The sequence below is a fragment of the Tigriopus californicus genome, chromosome 4 (assembly GCF_007210705.1).
Source record: "Tigriopus californicus strain San Diego chromosome 4, Tcal_SD_v2.1, whole genome shotgun sequence".
In the NCBI taxonomy this organism is placed as follows: domain Eukaryota; kingdom Metazoa; phylum Arthropoda; class Copepoda; order Harpacticoida; family Harpacticidae; genus Tigriopus; species Tigriopus californicus.
This window is the reverse complement of record NC_081443.1, coordinates 12169336-12187352: the sequence shown is the minus strand read 5'-3', so window position 1 is coordinate 12187352 and position 18017 is coordinate 12169336. Positions and strand designations below refer to the sequence as shown.

The following is an 18017-nucleotide window of genomic DNA, read 5'->3' as shown; positions in this document are numbered from 1 at the left end:
AAACAAATCAAGGGCGCCTTTGTCTCAGAAATTACAACATAACATTTCCATTTTTTGTCTTGGAGTCAGATGAAAATTCTCTAGCTCGGCCTGTCAAATGACTAGTGGTGTCCTCAAAAAAATGATTTTCCCGCACTGTTATGACAACCAACAATCATAAATTCTTACCTCACCATCGCAAATGACTACAGGTTGACTCGTACAACTTGTCCAAGCATCGATGCTTTTTCATACACATATCGTTATTCCATGAACGTAATTTTTCCATTTTGAAAACAGTTATAGTTATGACATTTTGAGTAGGCAGAGGGATAAATATTTTCGAAAGATGGACGAGTAAATTCGATGTCTTCTGCCCACTATGCATGGTGGTTCTGATTACACTTAAAAAGATTATGCTCAAATGCCAAGCCTTCTAGTTGCGTTTTTCCTTGTTGAAACAGCACAAGGACCAAGGTTGAAAAAGTATGTATCATTAAAAGTAGCTCTTATAAGGACATTAGTCCACTGAAAACCTATTAGAAGATAATATTTTTGAAATCCTTATTGATAGACGTTCTGAGCATCCTTAGTTACGCCTTCAATTCGAATTTCATAAAAATCCATTGAACAGGCTCTGATATATTACCCTTCAAAGGTTGCAATTTGCACCAAATTTGGCGGCAAAATGCTCTGGTTATACCTTATAGAAATTGCCAAGAAATATAATATGCTTTTTCCATGTCCCAAAAATAAATGAAAACGTTTCATTTCTCAAAAGCATGCAGAATAATCAAAAAATAGTTTATAATATGACTTACAACTTACTTAAAAACAATTCATAAGTATAATATCATAATTGTTGACCATGATTTTATTGATTTGTGATCGTGAAGTTTAAGACATTTTTATTACCATGTGATGAAAATGCTTTTGTTACGTAGAAAATAATCCGTGCAAAAAGTGGCAACTTTGAAAATTAAACTGGCGCATGCATCCTTGTAAAATTTCAACAAGATTGGCTAGTCTACCTTGCCAAGTTTAAGAAAGAATACTTGGAAATTTCAAATACTTGGGAGATTTTAGGTGCCTATATTAATCAATTTTAGGCTTTAGGGAAATGTTTATGAAACTGAAAGAATATCATTTATTTTTATGCTATCATAAAAGCAAATCATTTGCTTTTTGCAATTGACTAAGGTAGGTTTATGTCATTTTCCGATCTATTTTATTGCAAAATGCAACTTTCAAAGTGTAATAACTAAGCATCTGCTGAATAGATATTGATAAAATTTGATGTCAGTGCATAACTAAGAGTTCTGATAATATTGTTTGGCTAGGTTTTGCACAAAGGTATTTAAACATGTATTTTAAGTGCATTTACATACTAATATGAGCTACTTTTAAAGATACTTATTGAACAAAAGTTGTTCCTTGTGTTCATCTACCAAAGAAATTGGCAACTAGAAGTCTTGGCATTTGAGCAAGCACTTAATCAGGAATTATAACCACCGTGTATGTTTACTTAGAAATTGCAATCATCGGACCCGTATCCACGGCCACCCGTTCGGGCAATAACCAGAGATCTCAAGTTAATTATAACAAATTCAAGCGCATTCACTACGTGCTCTGTTCAATTCCATCTAGCTCTTTGGTCAAGAATGGTCCATAATTTCAGGCACAATAAATGATTCTGGGTTAAGGTTTTCGACTCCAGCTAATTGTGGACGGAACAATCTCTAAAGTAACGGTGTCTTCTTTAGTGATGAAGCTGATCTGGTGCTTTTTTTCTCTTTAATTCTCTCCAGTGCAAGTGGGCGATTTCTTCTTGGGCATTGATTTTTTGGTAGGTACGCAGTGTTTATCTACTGCCAATTGCATTGCTGAGCCTTCATTAAAATGGAGTGATGGAACACGTCTAACCGAAATTGGGTATAACAATATTGTCATTCTCAATCCGACCTCAAATGGATACATCGGCATTCGGAAAGTTTTCGGATTGTATGGAAAAAACAACATTGAAACCTTGCACATTGCGTGTCCAATCGCATGCTCCGACGGTAAAACAATTTACCTTCCCTAGGTCAAAAACGCTTCAGTTATCGCGAATGAAAGTGATAGAAGCTAAATATATGCCTGATGTTTTTTATTTTCGATCCAGCGGTGACGGTCTGTCCAAAGGAGCATCCTTTCGTTACTGGAAATGGCCTTCTTTGCTCCAAAAATTTTAAGCGTATCAAAGACGTGTCAGTCAATCTTTTATGTGATGGAGACAGTTTGCAGTCTGAGGATCCACCAGAATGTTGCGACGAATGCGTGGCTTGTCCCAAAGCTAATGCCAAATGCTCCAATGGACCGTATTCTGACAGTAATTATCTCTCCTTCTTAATCACACTGACATCAGGTTTCAAGGGGGGAAACATTTGGAGGTATTCAACGCCAGTTCTTTATTCTTACCTTGCTTCAAACCTAGCTTCATCAATGAGCTTTGCATTTTTGGACCCATTTAGACGCACGTTTTTCAAGACCTACATGGGTAGTAAGAGTCAAAAGGAAGAAATGGTTTTTCCGGGATATCTCGGATCAACTATGGGACATTGTCGCTCAGTTGATCTCAATTGAAACGAGATTTCCTCTCTCACAGACCCGTGGCTGGAGTTGGAGTCCTTCAAGGTTCTTTAGAAACCTCTCTGATCCAAGTTTGGCAGGCTTTAAAGATCACATACACGATGCTTAATGGCTGTACCAATAAGTTAGACAAAAATCAGTCTTCCATCCAATCTTATTGTTAAGTTGACATGTGACGATGTATGAATGATATTTATTGCCGAGAGATGGAGGTATACCTATATGGGTGAATGGAATTAAATTATGGCGAGTAATGAGGGATGTGGAAGAGTAAGCACAAATGAAACAACAACGGATGACTAGGATACAACACTTATACATTTACAAACAACAGACGCTTAATCATGATCATCACAGTATCAAAGCACAACAAATTCCTCATATCCAAAAGAAAAGTAGTCAACGTTATTCTCAACAAAATTTCAAGCTAATTAGCACTTTGTAGCAAGTCATTAAGATTAGGTTCAATGACCTAATTACATACATTCTATAATTCAATTTTTATCTTGCACGAAAATTGAAGAACTCTTTTTTATTTTTTCCGCAAAAAGTATTCTGTCCGGCGAATAATCAAGCAATCCGAGTTGGGGGTGATCTGGGCTACATCGTAAGGAAAGACCTCTCCATGAATGTTGAAGATGCATCCAAGTATTGCCACTTAGGCGGTCGATTGCCAAGGTATCTCAATGAAGTGGACTTTAACATATTTTTGCAGCATCATGGTAAAATTCGTTTGATAATAATGAGCTTAGGTCTGAACGAAAAATAGAACAGCATAGACCTTTATTTCAGACCCCATAAATTTTTGGACTAGTTTGGAGACACACTTACTCAACGCCTGCTCCGATTCTGATTGCGTCAATCAGACCTCAGTTCGTTGGGAAGATGAATCTATGATGGAGAGCACCGGAGATGTTCAAGTGAACATGGCGGCCAAGAAATGCGGATCAATGGCTGTAAATAGTAGAGTCTCTCCGAAAATAAAACTTGTCCCCAATGTGTGTACAGCAGCGCTGTCAGTGGTGTGTGAAGTGTTTTGCTCGACTTCTGGTGAGTTCATTCGTAAGCGTTCCCGTTCCCCATTTTTTATCCCTTCAAAACCATGCTTACACACTGACCTTATATAGGTAGTGATCATATTTGATTCCTACTCTCGGTTATTCTTGCTTCTGCTCTCTTGATAATGAAGGGTTCATCCAATTTCTTCAAATGACGATCAATAGAGGCATTGCAAAATCTTTTACTTGTCTTTTGTTTGTTCTTTTGTCACTGAACTAATTGCGGAGCATCTGATTGACTCTGGTTGACAGTTTTTACGTGTCCTCGAGAATTTGAGTTATAACAAGATGAAGGGAAACCCAATTTTAGCCTCATTACTAAATCCAGAAAAAATGCTTCTATTAAGGCAATGGTTGATATGTGTAGGTTCTGATTGGCTTTCAACCTTTCTCAAAAGTCTCTTGCTGCTACTAAGAAAACAACATTGTCAATGACTTTTTTGTTTTCATATGGGAGTCTAAACGACTGCCACATTTGCAATTGGTCGTAATCTTTAAAAAATATTTCATAGCCCAAAAATACCTCTTATAATCCAAAAGTAGTAAACAAATAATGACAATGATGCAAAGTAAGCAATTGAGCTAGTCTTCTTTGCATCGTAAAGGGAGGGTCAACCTCTAAGAACGTGTTTGAAACATCTATTTTGTATCATTGGGACTAGTTTCATTAGACAAAGGTACCTTTCAGAACTTGTATGAATTTCTCAAAACATGTTTTGATGAGTTATTCTGTATGCACAGTCTAATCCTAGGGCATGCCTCAAACAAAGGATGAAAATTATATCCTGAAACATGACCTTGTTTCAAAATAGTCAGATTCTCACAGTGTATGAAATTCGATTGATCTTTTCAGAGCCAAATTATTGCCCAAAAAGTCATCAATATGCAACCAATAACGGGCAAACATGTTGTCGCGATTTCAATCGGAAATTTGACATCGACACTAATGTATTGTGCGACGGGTCTGAATTACTTGCCACCGATCCGGATGATTGCTGCTTCGATCCCATTCCGTGCCCCCACACCACCATTGGCTGCCTAGATGCACCCAGATCAAAAAGTAAAGTGAAGTTGCAAAATACTCTTGTCTTATTACAGTGGTTATTCAACTACGACCCACATAGAAGAAGTCATTAGTGAATGACGCTGATAATGAGAGCCCGGGATTGTATTCTGATAATGCTTTCCAAACCTAAGATGATGATTGATGAATGAGGGGACGAAAAGTAATTAACTTTTACATTTGTGGTTTCACGAGCTTTACTAACCGCTACAAGGACTACTATTAAAACGAAAGTTTGCAATTCTTGTAATTGTTCCAGCCTCAACAGTATTCAATATTTGGTCTTGCAGAAAGGCAGTCCTTTGAATGCAGGATTGATCTGAAATGCTTACATATAAAAAGATTTGACCAAATCTGACTTGAAAGCTGCTACCGGATCAACAACATATAAACACTCTACACGAAAAGTAGAGGGAAGTAAACTAAACGATGAAAGAGACCGAAAAGACACTTAAAGGTTACTTATGAGTTCGTTTACAATTTTGAATGGTAGGTTTAGGAGGCAAAAGACAAATAACAACCGCAATATCAGTTCTAGGAGCATAAACAAGAACTGACTAAGAGATGTATCTCTGAATTGATTTACTGTTGATGGCAGGCGACCGCCACACGTTTGCAAGACAACTGAGGCCGGTTCTTTGAATCGCGTCTAAGTCAATTGACACATGAATTAGTCTACGAATTAGTCCACGACCCCACTTTTGCGTTCTTTGAATCATGTCTAAATTTGGTCGCGACCAAATCATGCACTAATTCGTTGGCTAAACAAGACATGAACTAGACGGCAAGAATTGACCTCCTAATTCGTCGCTAAACTGAAATGCCAAGAACCATGGCTAATTTCCCTGTGCTTGATTTTCATGCATTTCAAACAGAATTGTAATTGAACATTAAAAACATATTATCATCATTATGATAAATTAAAGTGAAAAATTATAAACTACAAATTTGACTGTTTATGCTCATGTCCCATATGTAATTCAGAAAATACATTTCCATATGGCCATTCATATTCCACGAGTTGAATGAATTGGGGGCATTGGGGGCCTCTGAGCCACACTCAGGAACACTAAGGAAAATGTCAGAGAACTTTTATGATGAGCGACCGAGAAGATTTTGTTCAGCGTTTTCATGAATGAGTGCCTTTGAGAGCCAAGGCGAATAGATTGCTACTGAAAACACCTATACATATTTTGCAAGATGATGGAGTTATTGAAAAATCACGATTCTAACTAGATGGCTGGCCACAAACCTGTGTGCTATCAAAGGATGGAACAAAACAATGTCGAATATCCCAAGCTTTTTGTAAAATACCTTATAAAAGTTCCGTTTTCGGACATACAAACAAGATTTCTTAAAATCTCTATATCAAACAACAGTCCCTAATTTCGACGGTTTCGGGAAAACATTCCCGTTTCAGCCAATTTTCCCCCAAGTCTGGTCACCCTATGTTAAGATCTTATTTTGATTTAGTATAGTAATATTTAGTAGAAAAAGTTCGTGAACTAAGTCACCGCTAACTAACGGTGAACTAGTACATGAATTAGTGCATGAACTAGACGCGATTCAAAGAACCGGCCTCAGGTCGCCAAGAAATTGATTGCAACCCCGCTTTTTGGCACTGAAGTCAATAAAGCTTTGAAACAACCGACATTTATTTCAAAAAAAATCATGGAATTTGGAAATGAAGCAAAACTGCAAAAACAATTAAATGTAAAGTTAAAATTCATTGTGCTTGTTATTGCCTGAAAGGTCTAAAGACTAAGTTGAGTTAAACGACAGACGCTTAAAAATTTTGATTGTTTTTCCCTTTGAAGAACACTGTTTATACGGGTTTGTCACTTTTCTCGACAGTTGATTGAGAATTGGAATCCATACTTACATATACTTTATCTGGGAATACGTTATCCGTCGGATTTTTTTCAGAATTTTGCCCAACTAAGCCCGATTTTGTACGATCCGATGGGCATGCCTTCTCTTCGGCTATTACTAATTTACCGTATTTTGAAGTCAAGAAATACTGCCAAGAAGAGGAAAATGGTGAATTGCCAATCATTAAAAGTCCCTTCAATTATGACGCAACTCAACCTGGTAAGCTTCAATTGACAAGCTCTAACGTACTACCGTAAGTTTTAAGATCTGACCAATAAACTATGAGATGCAGTCATTTACCCTTTATGTGATATCATGGGGCTTCGACAGGATCAAGAAGCCCTCCAACCAATCAGTGATTTGAATTCTACCTCAACAAAGTTCAATCTCAAATGGCGACCTCCCGTTGGGGGAAATGTGGAGCCACTTGGCACGTGCAATTGCTCTAGTGAATAACTTTCAGTTGGATCTTCGGGGTTACAGTCCTTTGGACCAAATTCAACGTGCTCATGGCCTTCAATCTCTCATAGACGCGGCTCAAACTAAAATTTGGGGATACTCTTACGACCGTATTTTCACTGATTCCACAGGATGGCTAGGAAAACTCGGGGATAAAATAACAATCTGTGGTTGACGTTACACTCAGTGACCATCGAGAACGTTGTAAAGGCCAACCTCCACACCTCAAAGGCCAATATCATTGCAAATCTGAGAGTTCGCGCCCTGATAATGGCCTTGAATTCACCATAGCAGTTGTATTTTATCTTTGTTATATTTCTACGTGGTCATTTTTGTTTTGTCCGGAAAGAAAACCGATCTGGCTTTTTATCAAATAAATTTTCAACGTCGGGCTAATTCATGACGGTCCTAAGATATGAAGCAATATGACAGAAAAACCCGGAGTTGTGGTAACGGTTGATTTGTCAGATGTGGAGCATTGATATCCCTTATTGTGTTCAACCTCTGGGACAAAGAGCAAAACAAGTGGAAAAATATGTCTTTATATTATTATTTTAGCGTTGAATGGACATGATAAGTTTTTCCTCGGTGCCACTTATGAGAGTGGAATCGCATGCGCCGGGGAATCGAATTGTGTTGGTCCACCAATCAATTTTAACTGGAGTGATGGAAGCCCCGGAAAAGTCATCAATGGGCACAGTTTTAGATTTCTAGCAGGATTTTTCTCGGGATTACAACTGATATATTATTTCAAAATAATCCAATCGCACGCTAAATCTGTTTCAATAAGAACAAGCGTTTGCCAAACCCCATGCAGCCAAGGTAATTGATGAAAAGCGATCATTGGAAGACGGTCATTTGCTCCCAACTGTCTTTTCACAATTTTTTGCTGGCCAACAGGAGCATCCTTTTGCCCAAGAAGTCATCCGTATGCCACGAATTTGGGAGGACATTGTTCCAAAACCCCGTGGAAATTCAATGATGAGAGTGCTAATCCGGATTGTGATGGGTCGAAATTAAGGTTCGAAGATAAAGTGGATTGCTGTCCAGATTGTGAACGCTGTCCCGGAAACTTTACTCGGTGCAAAAACAACCAATATGTTGAAAGTAAGACATTCTATTTGACTATTCAACTCTTGATAACCACGATGGCAGTTTAAAGAAAGGAATAGGTTAGGGATTGATTGATCTTTCATAATGCGAATGAAAGACATGGGTATTTATGATTCATGTTATATAGCTCTATTCAGATTTCTTCTGAATATTTTTCTTCAAATTGAATAATGGCATTGGGATATTCTGAGAATGAACAAAAATACAGAAGTAATGTTGTGAACTGATTTCATCGTAAAGGTATTCTCGACGGGAAAGGATTAAAATTTATCACATTCCGGACTCCTGAGGGAATTTCAGAAGAGTTTCTCATTTTTTCATTTTTCTTCTTTATGAGAAGACTCCGATAAAGTATGTTGCTTTCGCATTGAGCCGAAATTGCAAAAGTTTGATTGATTGGATATGGAAAAAAGCTGAACAGAAGCATTGGGAAGAAAACCGGTTTGTCCAACCCTCTCAAATTTCTGCTCGACATGCGAACAACATATTTTGCCTCAATCTCGTTATAAGCATTGTTGAAGTAGTCTGATATCCCCTAAGGAATTATCTTGGTAATGTTTTCGTAACCAAACGAAGAGTCGGATCACAGTAGTGATATTCTAATCATGCGCTTCAATATAGCACGTGTAAATATATTTTTTGATAATAATAATCTTTATTGCCACTCTTGGTCATGTCATGTCATTGATTTAGGTTATTGTGCAAAAAATGCCAACGCCACACGATTTGGCCCCAACGGATATATTCTACTTTCTGAAGTGGGAAAAGAGAATTTATCAACAGCCGGTCAAGCCTGCGCAGCCATTGGAGGGAGACTGCCCATTCTCAAATCGGGGCTGGTTATGGGCGGAATTGTTGATTTCCTTGAATCAATTTCTTATCGAGGTATTAAGGTTGCATTTCAAAAAATCCGAAGTTTTTACCTTACCATTGCATTTCAGCGTCTGATTCTCATTGGATTGGATTGGAGTCACAAGTCGGTACTTCATGTACCAACGCTGATTGTACCAATTCCAATGCTGTCTTTTGGGCTGATGGATCATCATTTACTCACTTTCCATCTATGAATTTTCTTACTACGGACTTTCGTTGCAACGTGCTCAGAAACAGCGTTTTTGTTGGAACAAATTGCGCCCATTTGAAAGATGTCGTATGCGAATTCGCTTGTGACGAAGGTAAGTTAATTATTGACCAAAGCTAGTTTGGAGGGCTCACGAATACAGCTCTGTATTCTGAAATAGTTTCCAATCGATAGATGCCCAACAAAGGCAATCATAAGTAATTTCACTCGTTGCCCAACCATTAGCCACTAAAACTAAAATGAAAAGGTAAATCATCTGAATCCAAAATCGGTGGTCACGAGTCCGGCATTTTGAAGCTCATAGCTTGAATACAAAGTCGATATTGAGCAACTTTATTGAACACCTGACTTGCTGGGACCTGTAAAATTAAAGTTTGTCGTTTGAAGTATACTTATGCATGCAGGCGAGTAAACGTTTCTCTCTGAGTATTGTCCAACGACAAATAGAGTTCATAAAGATATTGACCAAATGTAAACCAAGACAAACAGTACGTGAAGCATAACATACCATGAGTTTATACCAATATTTTAAAAAGTAGTGTTATTAAAATATGCCTAATCAAAATATCAAGACAGTTGAAGCACCAATAGAGCCTTCCATACAATAGAGTAAACAGATATAAATTGACAGAACAATTCTCTAAAAGGCTTAAGGACCAATTATACGCAGAACTAGAATGGCTGGAACTCTTTCAAAAAAGGCTTCGCAAAATGTTGGAGGGGACTCGCAAAGGGCAAGAAATGGAGACTAATTTAATTGAAAACCAGTGATTGACCCAGGTCTGACATCTACTTTCATGTTAATGTAGCTTAAGGAGCCACAAAGGTTCAAAAAGACCAAAGGCAAAAGGAACAAAGGCTCAAGATAGGTTTTTAATAATGATGGAACTGAAAAAAGTTTCAAATCTAAGATTGGCAGAAAACTTGTAAAGAGAAGGCTTCACCAGTCCCCACATAAAGCAAAAATAGGTTTAAGCCGAAAATGTATCGTGGTTGAACGTAAGAAAAATTAAGATTAATTTGTGAGGTTAACGTGCGGGTTTCCGACAAGCCACTAGCTAAGCCAAAATTGAAAATGCAAGTTCGTGATCCTAGATCTCAACCTTGGTGCAAACTGACAATCTCTCTCTTACTAAATAACCGTTCCCCTTCTCATGCAGTGAAGTCAATTCTCAGGATACCACGTTCTCTCTGTCTCTTGATTTCATCCTCCTAGTCTTGACCTGAAATAGCATAGACGTGAAGCGTCCTCTCTCTGTTTATGCAGAAATCATTGTGTCCATCAAAGCGAAACATAATAATCTCCTGATTATTCATTTGAATCCATCAGTACTATTTACAAATGAGCAACTCAATTCAATACTACTGATGTGATCAATCTGCCTGCAATTTTTCAAACCAATACTGATGAATTTGATCCTGGTTTGGAGATTTCAGGTCAACTCTACTGTGGTATAGGTTAAAACCTCTCCCTAGACATTAGACAAGCCCAAAAAGGTAGCTAATTTGGAAATTGCTTTCCTAAAACTTTTGAAATCAAAGGGTCTTCCACTCAATCAGGTTAACCTGAAGACATTGTTAGCAAATCACATGGACGTATATAATGCTTATGTGAAGCTTTTCATAAACATCAGGTTCAAGTGGGCTTGAAGTGAAGGCTTCAATACATCAGAAAAGGAGAGCAAGAAATGTCTAAGTACCTTTACAAAGCGTTTCGTTCGACCCGTAACTGCAGTTCTACGCAACTTTGAGCTTTGTTCGGACAACTCCCTAGCCATGGAGTATGCCCTAGCTCACCCTGGTTTGAAACATTACAACGTGATCTCGACGTCGGGCAATTTTTTTGCGTTTCGTTGCGTTTAGTTTGCTCTTGTAGCGTTGAAGGAAGCAGGAACGTTCAAACGAAAATAGACAAAATGCGAAAAATGGACGAAATGTGTGAAAACGGCAAAAAAGGTGGAAAAGGTCGAATGGACCCCAAATAGTCGAATAGACCCTAAAAAGTCGGAAAACGTGGTAAAAAAGCTGTTCGACTTTTTAACGGCTATAGTGATGGCAATCTTGGTAACACGAGTGAGGACGGTTGGCCTGCCGGACCAGGGCTAGTTTTCCAGGGATTTCCCTGTTCTTGATCTCTTTAACCAGCCATGAATGGATCGTACAGAGACGCCAAAACATTTTTGCACGATCCTCAATTTTGACCATAGTTCAAATTCCCAGACATCGATTTTCTTTTTTAAGCTTTTGCTTTCGTAATTGAATAGCGCAGGACTCTCAAGGGTTTGATTTCAAAAGGGCTTTTAAAAGTTGTTTAAGACTTGGTTATCTTGCACTTTTGCAAAGAGGATTATTACCAAGATTCAGCCGAAAGGACACCGGAGCAATGGCGGGAAATTCGTACCCAGAAATTACCTTCGTTTCACTTTGTATGTTGCATGTTAATTGATTCTCTTTCTTACTACTTTGTTTGTAGACTACATGATTTGCCCTGAGGATCATCCATTCGCCATTGGCAAAGGGAAAGCATGCTGCAACGACAAGATCAAAAAGTTTGACCTTGCTCTCAATCCATCATGCGATGGATTAGCATTTGGCCCTGACGACCCAATGGAATGTTGTCCCGATCTCATGACTTGTACCAAACCAAAGTGTCATAGTCACCCTCTTCAAAGCTGTAAGCAAAGTTTTCAGTTATCGACTATAGTGGCGATTTGAATGTTTTATACGAATTAGTCCATTATCCAATACTATGCATCGGTAATTTTGGGTATTTGATATGCATTTTGATGAGAATAGTAGAAGTAACCATGTCCCTTCAAGTGGTTGGGCACGCGAGATTCGTAGGAATGCAGTCATAAATCCATATTCCGACCCAAAAAGTGAACTAATCAAGATTTACTTTTCATTTAAAATCGCATATATGACTTGCAGTTCTGAAAGAGGTTCAAAAGAAAAATATTTTCAGAGGCCACTAAAATAGAACATGATCTTACCAGATGTTGTTGGAGAAGCACCTTCATTCAAATATTCTTACTAGCAACTAAAGGTATTCTTACTATTCACTAATACTGGTTTTAGAAATGTTGCGCCCTGATATGTTTGAAGTGGAGAAATTTGCTCATTTGAGCTGAAAAGAATCCGTTTTTTTTTTTCAAATGCTGTCTCTTCTGCTTTCGTAAAAATGGAAATGGTTTCTAAAGGTCTTTGCATTAAGAGAACTCTTGATCACCGTTGAAGATCTCATCTTGCTTATTTAGCAATGTTACAAGGAATGCCTGTTAGTAATATCTAACAAGTGATATTCATCATAGCTAGTGGTTTGAACTAGGGACCCAAGAGCATCTATAGTGTGGACCTGTAATGAACTGTAGCGGAACCTTCATGCACTAAAAGTATGGCGTTCTTGTCTGGGTGGGCCAGTATTGCTGCATTTTCATGGATATTCACGTCATTACCATTGAATTGTCTTAGCTCAATTTGACAAATGTTTGATAAAGTATTCTAGTCAAGCAACAAAAAATCCAAATCATAGTAACAGGCGGGCAACAACGTAAAACAGTTCAACCCAGTCCCCCAAATTACGTCAAACTTTTAATGCAATGTGACATCCCGACGTACATATTTAAGTTAATGAAGATTGGAATTTCTCCTCCAGCTTTCAGTAGAGAATATATTTTCACAGATATTCAATGCTATCGTTGGATCAAGGTGTCTAATTTAAAAATATAAAGTAGTCATCCCTTATAAAGCAAATTTACTTGTCCTTATTTTTTCTTCTTTCTTCCTTTTCATTTTAAAATACGTCAATTTTAGGGTTTTGTCCTCTGCATCCAGAGAGTTCGCGGAGTGGATTTTCGACTGCGAATCTTATTGGAAGTCCTGGAAATACATTGACTCGAGATGATGCTCTTCAGGCGTGCCAAACTCAATATAATGCATCGCTTTTGTCCTTGGATCATCCATTGGCCTATGAGCACTTATTTGTGGGTAGCAATACGCAAGCATTTAAGACATGGCTGGACTTCACCTATGGGTTCAATGATAAATACCAATGCGATTGGACCAAGGAATGCCACAAGGAAGCCAGGAGGTTGTATTGGCCTAATGGAAGACCATTGATTCAAGTGGACCTATGGGCGACATCTGTTACTAGTAATCCCAGCGCTCCATATTTTTCCATAACTCATGCCAGGGGTATTGCTCAAACCACCGATGTTGCAAGTGGACAAGCCATCTGCCAACGGGAATGCTTCTCAAGTAAGCCATTAACTCAATCATGTATCAAACCTCGACCGATTGTCCATTGATTTGGGAAAATTGAGCAACTGTGACCATGTATAAAAATTGTTTTTCCTTATGTGCACTTTCGATGTTGGAAATTGCGATGCGCGAGAAAAGATTCATCACACATGTATGTTATACGAAACATCTTGCTCGCAGTTAGTCGTTAGTTTTTGTGTTTAAAGAGCCGGAACCCTGCCCTGCTGACCATCCTTTTGCCACCGATCGTGGCCAACAGTGCTCCAAATACTACGAACGCCTCATTGGAGGCACATGTGAGGAAGGATTTTTGGAATTGACGGACCCTGTCGAATGTTGCATTTCATGCATTCCGTGTCCAGTTGCCGACCGACCGTGTACCAACGCAAAAAGTGCAAAAGGTAAGATCTACTATGATCCTTACAGAATTTAATTTAGGTCGAATTTCTGAAATGTTCGTGGAAGAGCGGATTATATTGGGTTTTGGAATAAAAACAGGATGCAGCCAAACAAAAATCAATTAAAAATAGTTTTAGATCTACCTATCTGAGTTCAAAGATTTTAAATTTTGATCCCGTGCCAAAGATACCGTTCAAAATTTGGCGCTTCAAGCGAATCCCAACGCTGTCGCATTTGAACTCAAGGTGACCATCAATCAATTCCGCCGAAACAAGTTAGAAGGCCCCAATGGAACTCAATTATTATTATTATTATTTAGTTTGGCTTTTCACGGACTTTTCGAACCGCTACAGGAAATGTAATCCCAAGAACTATAAAAATGAAAGGCTATAATCCGTCAATTTATTACCTTTCATTCTTTCTATGATATTTGGTCTACCAACGAATTTGAGTTGGCAGACCGAGCTTGTCCTTGAATGTAGGGTTGATCTGGAATGGTACCTAAGAATTTGTCCAAGTCTGACTTGAAAGATGCAACCGGATCAACAAGGCCTACGTATTCACTACAAATATTAGAGGGGAAACAAATTGAACAATGAAGGAGCTCGAGAAAGAAGAGAGTTGGACTTCATTGTTTTAACTAGCCTGGATTCTCGAGGACTTGAAGGTGCTCGTAAAACGCACATTAAGCTCCTACGGTCACTAGAATTGACCCTAAACCCTGGGTTGGGACTAAGCTCATGGATGCTCTTGATGACGTACAGTATCAGATACCTTTCGTACCTTCTCTGAACACTGTACAGTCCCAACTTTTTTAGCCTCTCCCAATACGAGAGCTCTCTCGGTCCTGTGATGTTCCTAGTGAAACATCTTTGGACTTGTTCATACCTTTTGCAAACCTGCTGAACTCATTGGAGCCCAAATGGGTGAACCGGAACCATTTGTTTCCTATCCTGAATGAAGCTTCTTATCAAATTGAGAACCTTGCCTTGGGGCCCAATGTCATGAAGTTTATTCAACAAAAGGCCATGATCTACTTTCAAGATAGACAACATCAACTGACTCGTGTTTTTCCAGTCCCTCAATGACCTACTCTAAATGCTCAATCAGTTGGGTAACCGTGCTAAAATGTGCTCGGAACCCATGCTGGCTAGGAGGAAGGACTTCATGGATATCAAGAACTTCAACAAGTTTGAACTTCATGATCTTCTCAAACACCTTTGCAATATTCGAAATGAAAAAATCGTCCTGTAGATACAGGGGAGCGACTTATCTCCCCCTTTAAAAATTGGAACAACATGAGCTAACTTTAGTGAAGAGGGAAACTTGCTCTGATCCAAGATACAACGCATCAGGTACGAGAAAACAAGAGCAAGAACCAGTGAGCATCTCATCAGAAACTGAGATGTCACACCATCAGGGTCAGGAGAGCTCGAGGGACTCAAGTCCCTGATGGCCGCAGAAGCATCTTGATCTGTAACTATGAGATAATCAAATTGCTCAAACTGACTAACCTTGCCATTCTCAACAGACTCATCTTCAGAGCAATGAGCTGTTGCTTCTAAACTCAGTGGGGTTGAAAACACACTGGAGAACTGATCTCCTAGCATGTTAGCCATAGTCTCTACATTGATAATGGCTTCTCCATCAACCTCAAAAGGCCGAACGGGGTTCGGATTCGACGTGACCTCTTGAACCACCCAACTCTCAGTTTGTAAGTGGTCATTTTCTATGGGGGCCTTAATGTTACCCTGAACTTCGTCCAACATTTTTTGGAGACCACCCTCCATTACTGGATTCGAAGTGCTCTTCTGCCTTTTCGATTTAGCGACGCGGAAACTGGGATAATGGTTACATGAGGTTTATTGGTGCATGGACAATGTACAACTGATCAAGGGAAATGAATGGTCTAATTGTAGACTCGGACCTTACTCATGGGAATTGGACGAGTCCATACCAAGAGCAGCAACGACACAAATCATTGAAATATACAACAGTTTGCAACTCTTTGTGAACAAAGTCTCCCTATATTTTGGAATTTTTGTCCGTGTCCCACCTTTCGGCATGGAGTAATTGACACAAGAACCCACTCATGAAAAAGGGGACATCCTTGATGTGATCCTAACGAATGTACCACTCTTGGTGACAAATATCAAGATTGACTCCGTCAGTAGACTAAGTGACCACTTTGTAATTCAGTGCAAAATCCTTGTCAATCTCTTCTACTTGAAAGCAATGTTATGGTACCCGATTGGAAGAGAGCGAACATAGCACAGTTTAATACTGTGCTGGGGCAAGTTAGTTGGCACCTCGCAGTCCACAATAAAAACGTTGAAGAAGCCAGGGACATATTAAAGTCCATCTTACTGGAGGCAGCAACAAGATTCATTCCGATGAAAAAGGAAAGTGAAGAATCGACCAAAATATATGAACGCAAATTTGCTCCAACTGATTAGAAAGAAAAAACGTGTGTGGAAACTATGAACATCCGATGGGCGTGACGTCACAGGAATTAGCCTTAAAACCATCACAAAACAACTTAAATCTGCAGTGAAAAGAGCTAAAAGTGAGTTCGAAAGAAACCTTGTATTACAAAGAGGAAAGAACGACAAAGATTTTTCTCCTATAGAGGCTGCGGACAAGGTGAAAGACATTGGTGTAGTCATCCAATCCAACGGCAAATTTGATTCTCAATGCCGGAGAAGTGCTTCAACCTGCAATAGGATAATCTGCCAAGAAATGAAGAGGAGATATCAACCAAAATCATTCATAAATCAACGTAAGTTTTAAAAATATGGCACCCACCTTTCCTCACTCAACACTGTCTGAATCCCATGGAAGAAAACAAAGACATCACTTGACTGACGTGAAATAAATGGACAAAGTTAAACTTTCTGTCATCTGGCCTGTCATCGTACAATAGAAATCGAGTCCAAACAGGATCATTGGCCACATACTCATATACCTGGTATTAGGTTCGATCATGGGCGTGCAATCAAGCTCATATTTTCTTTCTACCCGGGATTAAACAAGGACATGAAAAGCATAATATGCCGTGAATCATAGAATGTTCCTGAGCTCTCGGGCTCATATTTTCATTGCACACAAACCAATCAAGTAAGACATTCGGATCTGAACACATGTAGGTACTGTAAGAAGCCACATTGAATACGAACGATATCCATCCGCTGATATCTCGTCTTGGGCCTGGCTTGATTGAAGGTTGATGGTGACACAAGACCACAAACAATCAGGCATCACCGTGCTCAGGGTTGAGTGTAGGCGGTTTCAAAAGAGCGGGCCAGAAAAGGATATATTAAAGGGGGGCGCAAATTTTTAAGGGATCCGTTGGTCTGTCTTACAGTGTTTGCCCCGAGGAACGTACTTGAATCGTTCAACCCAGGCTGCAAACGGCCTGATCGATCTGAGGTTTTTTTTACTCAACAGGACCCAAAGTAAGGTCCCTCTCGTGAACTCTGAAGTCCCTCAATCAATATCTAGATGTTCTGGCTCCAATCCACGGGCTATTAACTCTGTCTGGAGGTCAACCTTGCCCGAATGGCGTGGCAGGAATCGGTTTGTTTTCATTATTGAGCTGACGCATATTTCAGCCACCAGGGACCTCTAGTGTTTCTAGGTCTTGCCCACATCAAAGTGAAAGAACGATCAGAGTTCTGGGTGCTGACGGATGCCCGGTCAAGACTGGACGAGATAATGGAGCCATTCACCTGTGATTGAGCTGGGACGACCACTTCATTGGGCCATATGTCTCCGCCACCTAAATGAGCTCATCATGAAGAACTTTTTCCAAATTCTTGATGGAAGAAGTGTTGGAAATGTTGGATTTCATGGCAAATTGGACAAAGGTTTAGTATCTCTCGCCAGAGATCGGCAAGTGGTGGACTTCCAGCCAGTGAGTGGCAAGCTTAAACTGTATTCAGAGGATATTATAAAAACTCGTAGTACTGACCAGAAGTTTTTGTACCAAGCTTGTCATAGTGTAATGAACAAGTCTCCCCCACCCACTAGATTTTGGGAACTACCATCATGCCAGATGGTTGACGTTGGCCAATCGAGGTCTCTGGCTTTATATGACACCACTGCG

General features: G+C 39.3%; 1 protein-coding gene across 1 annotated transcript in view; it reads left to right on the top strand.

Annotated features, from left to right (window-relative positions):
- Positions 1-18017, top strand: part of LOC131879518 (uncharacterized) — a 42889-nt gene that overhangs the window by 4443 nt on the left and 20429 nt on the right. The window contains exons 7-19 of the mRNA XM_059225868.1: positions 1788-2039; positions 2141-2347; positions 3159-3329; positions 3400-3657; positions 4519-4725; positions 6655-6819; positions 7618-7881; positions 7960-8166; positions 8866-9057; positions 9114-9347; positions 11727-11927; positions 13067-13510; positions 13720-13914. Of these exons, the coding sequence (XP_059081851.1) occupies positions 1788-2039; positions 2141-2347; positions 3159-3329; positions 3400-3657; positions 4519-4725; positions 6655-6819; positions 7618-7881; positions 7960-8166; positions 8866-9057; positions 9114-9347; positions 11727-11927; positions 13067-13510; positions 13720-13914 (2997 nt within the window). The remainder of the gene's footprint in view (positions 1-1787; positions 2040-2140; positions 2348-3158; positions 3330-3399; positions 3658-4518; positions 4726-6654; positions 6820-7617; positions 7882-7959; positions 8167-8865; positions 9058-9113; positions 9348-11726; positions 11928-13066; positions 13511-13719; positions 13915-18017) is intronic.